Source organism: Papaver somniferum, chromosome 11 (genome assembly GCF_003573695.1).
Source record: "Papaver somniferum cultivar HN1 chromosome 11, ASM357369v1, whole genome shotgun sequence".
NCBI classification, from domain to species: domain Eukaryota; kingdom Viridiplantae; phylum Streptophyta; class Magnoliopsida; order Ranunculales; family Papaveraceae; genus Papaver; species Papaver somniferum.
In genome coordinates this window covers 86,326,676-86,333,474 of record NC_039368.1, presented here as the reverse complement: position 1 = coordinate 86,333,474, position 6,799 = coordinate 86,326,676, and the positions used below count along the sequence as shown (strand labels likewise).

Sequence of the window (6,799 nt, the reverse complement as noted above, 5' to 3'; positions counted from 1 at the left end):
GCGAAGAAACAATTTTAGAAATTTTGGGTGTGGGAGAAATTTTCACCGAGGAAATGGTGCGCGTCTAAAGTTTTTTATCTGTGGATTTCACAGTGCAAAAAATCTGAAAAATGGATGTGACCGTAGTTTCACTATTTTAAAACTTTCTAAAATGCGCCCACGGCCCACCATCCAGGTTTCCCTTAAAGCCTAACACCACCTGATCTAACCGTACATCGAGCATCTTCAATCGACGGCTAATTATCATTCCAAATCGAAAAGGCCTGATTTACCCTTACCAAGTTCACTAAAATCGATCAGAGGTTATAGAGGTCGTTTCGTTTTAGGCACAGTTGAGAAGGGGAGACGAGAAGAAGGAAAGAGAGAAGATCAAGTAAGTTTACTAAAGCATCGATTGAGATTTTGAGTGATTAATACTTCTATCTTCACTGTTGGAGGGATTTAAAAACAAGAGAAAATAGTTTTGAAATAGTTGCAGGCGGTAAAAATTGAAGACAAAGACGATTAGTGTGGAATTGATCGTCGAACAAGTAAGTTAATGGAACCTAGTCCTTTATTTTCCATGAATCACACGATGTTCGGTGTTAATTTGTAAATAGATGAAATTAAAATTTTGGGGGTTTTATGATTTTTCTGTAAATTGGAGATACAAATGCGTGATGTGTGTTTTAACATGTTGGATACTGAAATGGCATGGCATCTGTTTTCAGTGTTCGGTGAGATTTAGTGTTTTTAGTTTTATGATTTTTTCCCTGTTTGATGTATGGTTTTATTTTATTTATTTTTTTAGTTTTTTTTTTTAATTTTATGATTTCGGGTTCAGTTGATTTCTCCAAGTCGTAAAGGTATATAATCTCCATCACTTTTAGTCGGCACGAGTTGATTTGTAATTAGAGTGTGAAAATGTGATGTTATTTTATTTTTTATATCTAATTATTCCAGCATTTTTGTATGATTTAGTGCAAGTGTTTGTTGTTTTCTCTTTGATAGTGATTTGTATGTTGTAAGGAGCTTTGACCTTGTTGTAAATAAATTTCTGAAGATATATAGTTGTCATTGGTACCATCACGTCTTTGGTGATTATGAACTTGGGTATGATATAGCAGTATGAGAATGAAACTGATAAGCAGTCAACGTAATTGGTTGTTTAGTATTTTGTTGTTTTTAGTTGAAATCAATGTTAATTTTGCTAATCAGTTGTAATGTTAGGATTTGGGTTGTTATATGAAGGCATCCATGGACTGTTAATCAGCCAAACTATGTAATGCTAGTATCATATAGGACTTTGCGGTATATGTCCATGTTATATATGATTTAATGCAACTGTTTTCTTGTTTAGGTAAGCTATGTCCAGCAGTTCTTGGTCAACAACTCATGCATCAAAGTCAACTAACAATGAAGCTGGCATTAGTCAAGAAAGCATTATTGGTATGTTGTTTTCTTTTACTTTATTGCTTAAATAATTCTTTACTTTATTTATATGTTTGGTGGTTGGAATTTGTAAATGCTGCTTGATCGTCCATGGTTTGATAAGTTGAACTCTTGTTTTCATTTGAACTCAGCCTTAAATCAAGTCTAATGAGACTATGCCGATGCTGCGGAGAACTCGTTTCCAATCAACTCATTTGATATGAAATTTATACTGTTGATATATATTAATAATATCTTTTGGAATAATGAATGTGATTGGATTATTGCATCAATGATCTGCCAATTTTCAACGTGGGTTAACAGACCCTGGTGATAAGGTGCTAATTTCATTATGTGTTAGTGTTTAGCTACTGTACACACTTGGGTATACAAAGATAGAGACATTCAGGTCTTACTCTTGCATAGTTAGCCACACTAACCGTAATGGTAGGACAATAGAGTTGACTATTTATGGAATTTGTGCTTGCTGTGCTGATTAATGATGTGTCTCCATTTGTGTTAATCTACTGTTAGGAGTATTACTAGTCGCATGACCTTGCTTTGGTTTGTAAGCTTTAGAACACATTTTGATACATTGGTGATTATTAATATGCACTGAGAAATGCTCTGGGACATCCTTTGTGGGTTTGTATGAATTTATTCAATTTATGCCCGATGATAAGCATGTTCAAAAGAAACTATTATCAATTTAGGCGGGTTGATTTGTTTATTATATTTTCTCATGTTTGAAACAGGCAAACAGTGAAAGTGATGCGGTTATCACTGTCACTAAATTTATGGTGCATTTTTAAGGGTAATTGTAGAATTGTCAAGTTCCGTACTTAGATCTTGAGAATATGTATATGATAGTTCAGTAGTTCACATAAGCTTGTGCCGTTAATTGTTAGTCTCGAAATTAGACTAGAGCTGTGCTAAAATGTGTGATGATGGATTATCTTATTGGTGGTACAAGTGAACCATGATGCTCTTGTGGGTGTAGCTTTTATAATTTGTTGATATCATGTTAGGACTAAAGTGGTAAACGTATATGCTTCTGTAGAGTTTCATTTGTGGTGTACAACACTTTTAGTATCATTCTTGATCGTATAAATGTTTCACTATTTCCTTGAAATTATTAAAGAAAGGGAACTGATTAAGTACCTCATTGTATTTTTTTAATTTGCGAGTCCTGTATCAATGGTTTCATATTTTCATTGCCGCCAAGAAATTATCCATGATGTGGATAAGTGGTACTACTATCTGAAATAACACTAAGGTTTAGACTTTAGGGACTGCAGTACTCATAAAGGCAGAATAACACATGGCCGTAAAATGTGTTAACAAGATAGAATGGGTCATTAATTACTCTTTATTTTAATTTTCAATTATGTTATTCTAAGTTTGTGTTGTTATGTGAATTTCAGGGTATTACTGATACTGAACATTTGGTTTTTATGATTACTGAATTTAGAGTGTTTTCCTGTTTTGGCATAAACTTAATTTAAGGGCCTATGCTGAATATTTTTTATTTTTTTTGCTTTTGGTTGTTACGAGATGAAGAATGTACAAATAATCAGCAGCAAGAGTGTGATCAAGAGAACAGAGTGTATAATGAGTTCATGAATGTCCGGAGGAAAAAAAAATTTGTTTGCAAGGAGAAAATCGGGAAAGAGATAGTTAATGTGGTCGACGGACTTGAACTGCATACGAATGTTTTCAGCCCTTCAGAGCAGAACAAGATAGTTAATTTTGTGCATCAACTTGAGAAACAGGAACAGGCAATAAAAAGTAAGCTACATGTGAATTTGTGTTTTCCTGTTGAGCACAAAATTTTGAATCAATTTTACTGCAATTCTTTACTTTGAAAAAGTCTGTGCAAACTATTTCCTCATTTGGGGTTTCCACGAAATTTACTTGATCCAATTCTTTAGGCCACCGAATGATATTGTATTGAAGTCATATGGGTCCACCCTTTCGTACGTTCAGGAACAATCTAATACTTGTGTATGTATCTTCTTGTAGAGTGCCCAATTGCTGCTCAGTCAAAATTTTGAATCGATTTTACTGCAATTCTTTACTTTGAAGTGAAAATCAGTGCAAAGTATTTCCTCATTTGGGATTTCAAAGAAATTTACTTGATCAATTGTTTAGGCCACTGAATGATAATGTATTGAAGTCATATGGGTCCACCGTTTCATACGATCAGGAACGATCTAATAGTTGTGTGTGTGTCATTTTGCAGAGCGCCCAGTTGCTGATCCTTGCAACCATGGGAAGGGAAAGGGACGGGTATCCATACAATTTGGTTGCTGTTATGACAATGCGCCGGTAAACTTTATATCTCATGGCTGAAATGTTACTAGCTGGTCATCTTTACTGTTGAATATTAATGGCCATGGTCCATGCAAATTAGATTCATGTCATCATGGCATAATAGTCTTTTTTTTGTGCCTAGAGTGTCGGTGCCGAAAGTAACATAAAGATAGCAAAATACCAAGAATGTATGTAGTAGACTGCATATTGAACTTGGGTTTGAACATACTGTTTTGTATGAACTTCTGCTTTTGTATTCGAAGTTTTAAGTATACGTGTGTAGTAATGACGTCGGGAAGTGCTGTGTACTCATTCCTTTATAAAATGCTTATTTACAAATGCATTTGTACTCTAATTGTATAGCATCTTAACTATTATAAATTCGAAGCCGTATATTTATTCTGTTCAAGCTTCTTCTATCATGGTGGTTAGGTTAGTTGCTTGCTAAGAGTTCGTTATATGCGTTTTTTTCCGATCAAGCTAAAACCTTTATTTCATTTGTGATTGTGTTGTTTTACTTCTGGACTGGGCTAGGATTTTTGATTAATTTTCCTTTGTCTTTAAACATTAGCTAGCACCATGGTAGTGATGTGTTTGACATATTTAAAAACTGGTGCTGGCTAATGGTCCGTCTTAAACTTAGTTAGACATGAATTTATTTTAGTTACTACGATCTACATTCCAAGTTTCTTGGGTCGTCAAATATGTATGCATATGGGGTTTGAGTGGTTGTTTTGATGTTTAAAACCTTGTGATTCAGTTAAGATGGTTCTGTTGGAATGAGGAACTGACCATTCCACTCTTGTTGTTGTAATTACATGAATGCATTTTCATCATTCCTTACATTTTATATTATTTATATATGGCATTATATAACTCTTCGATCTTTTAAAGCTAAAATCTAAACTTGCGTAAATGTGCTGGTAACTTTCTAATTTTCTTTTGCTATGGGATTTAGTTAAGCTTGTGCTTGTTGATATGCTCCCCTGTTCTTTACATTTTAATATTTATATTATGTTTGAACCCTTGATAAATATTGTTATACCTAATTTTTAGCTTTCAATTGACAGGAAGAAAACCCCCCTCGAATCCGTCGTGATATACCTGCCAACCCAATACCTTCAATTCTACAGGATATGATAAGAAAACTAGTGGAATTGCATGTTGTTCCACCATCTTGTGTACCCGACAGCTGCGTCATTCAAATATTTCATGTAGGAGACATTATGTTACCTCATATTGACAATGATGATTTTGCTCGTCCAATCTCTATAGTTTCCCTTCTTAGTGAGTGCGACATAGGTTTTGGGTCAAATATAATTAAACAGGGTTCAGACTTAAGCGGCCCGATTGCAGTTCCTCTTCCGGTGGGGTAAGTTTTATCAAAATTCCTCCCATCGTATATGTTTTTATTGTTTTTCTTATTTATATTTAATGGATTATTTTGGCTACTTCTGTTTCAGGTCTGTTTTGGTTTTGAAAAGGAATGCTGCTGATGTTGCTAAGCACTGTGTTCCAGCTGTTCAAAGTGAAATGTAAAATTTATAATTTTAGCTACCTAAATAATCATTTTAGCTGCCTATATTTCATTGTTTGCATGTTTTGGTTTTTAGGATTTTAATTATATTTCGGAAAATAAAAGAATGGAATCGTCCACATGGTTTCGTTGTTGAGCCAAATTTAAGGAGACTTGCACCGCTGTCCTATGAATCTGATGATTCCTATGTGTTACCATTTGACGTGAAAACTCCTTTTCCTACACCGCCTGCAACTGGGTATAAAAGGTAACGCTAATCTGTACTTTGTATTTCATCTTTCGCAAAATATTTATGATGACATTGTACATGGTATATGCTCTCCACTTGCCAAAAATTGGACATAACTAGTGTGCATATTGTAGGAATTAGTTATGCATATCTTGATTCCTGTCGTTGATTGTTTTCTCCTGTCTGGTATATGATGTGAGAGTAATCTCCTTGTCAATCGGATTGTATCTTGGAGAGACTGATCTTTCTTATATATGTCAGATCTGATTTATTATGTTCTGGCAGTTCTGGGTGTTAAAAATGTTAGAAATAGGTTCTGGAGGAAGTTTAAATAACCAAATAGTTAGGTTCAGTGAGTGGGCTTTTGCCCACCTATCTGTGCTGGTTAAATCCATTAGTTAGTTGAATTAATATGACATGCATTTCCTCAATCATGTACCTGTGACATGTCTTGAATATTGCAAATATCAGCTTATGACTTTGTCTGCTTATTCTAATTTTCAGGAAAGCGTGGTGCCTTGGGCCACGCTTGTTTGAGCGTTCGACCAAACGCAGCTAGCTCTAATCCATCCTAAATACAGAAAACATACACGAGTGCCTTCTAGAACTTTAGGGTGTATTCGTTAAAAAGGAAGAGGCTACAGTCAAATACTCAGTTGTATTTTGCTCTTTCTTCTTTTGTCTTCTTTAAATAGAACTCATAGTCTCATACTATATAGCATTGTGTTTTAGGGTATTTTTCAGTTCTAGGGGAAAATGGAGGACACTAGTATTTTAGGGTCAAAAACCTGAAATAAGGTCAAATTTGATTAACTTTGTTGAGTTAAATTCTTCTGATTGGAATCCAAAACTAAAGCTGTAAGCTGTAACCTTTGTTGAGTTAGAGTATTATACACTATTCATAAAAAGGATGAGATGTCTGTAGCTGTAAGCTGTAACCTTTTTTTGGAGCATTGTTTTTGGAGTTGTTATTTTTTTTCCTGGCGTCGTCATTAGGGGCGACCCTTAAAGAATTAGGGGCGATTAATAAGACAAAACAGGGTCACCTAAATCTAAAATGAAGCTATCCCTTATCTCCGATTTTTTGAAATAACAAATATACCTCAACAATCGTTAGTTAAATATATAATCGGTAGGGTAAGAACATAATCGGTTGGCTGCTTGTACATATGTAGCTTGAAAATATTGTTATTTTGAAATAACCTATAATCGGTGGACTGGTAGTTTACTTTTCTCTCGATTATGAAGTTGTCCCAAAATTGGATTTTGAAAAAATCTCAAGTTTTTGGAATTGTGAAAACTACGGCCAC

General features: G+C 34.5%; 1 protein-coding gene across 1 annotated transcript; it reads left to right on the top strand.

Moving 5' to 3' along the window:
* The first annotated feature begins 293 nt into the window (after nt 1–293).
* LOC113322625 lies at nt 294–6,460 on the top strand. The gene is made up of 8 exons (XM_026570754.1): nt 294–530; nt 1,340–1,428; nt 2,971–3,198; nt 3,653–3,738; nt 4,794–5,095; nt 5,187–5,258; nt 5,337–5,507; nt 5,994–6,460. The coding sequence occupies exons 2-8, from the start codon at nt 1,347–1,349 to the stop codon at nt 6,046–6,048; spliced, it is 996 nt and encodes a 331-aa protein (XP_026426539.1). The 5' UTR covers nt 294–530; nt 1,340–1,346; the 3' UTR covers nt 6,049–6,460.
* Nucleotides 6,461–6,799: the final 339 nt, after the last annotated feature.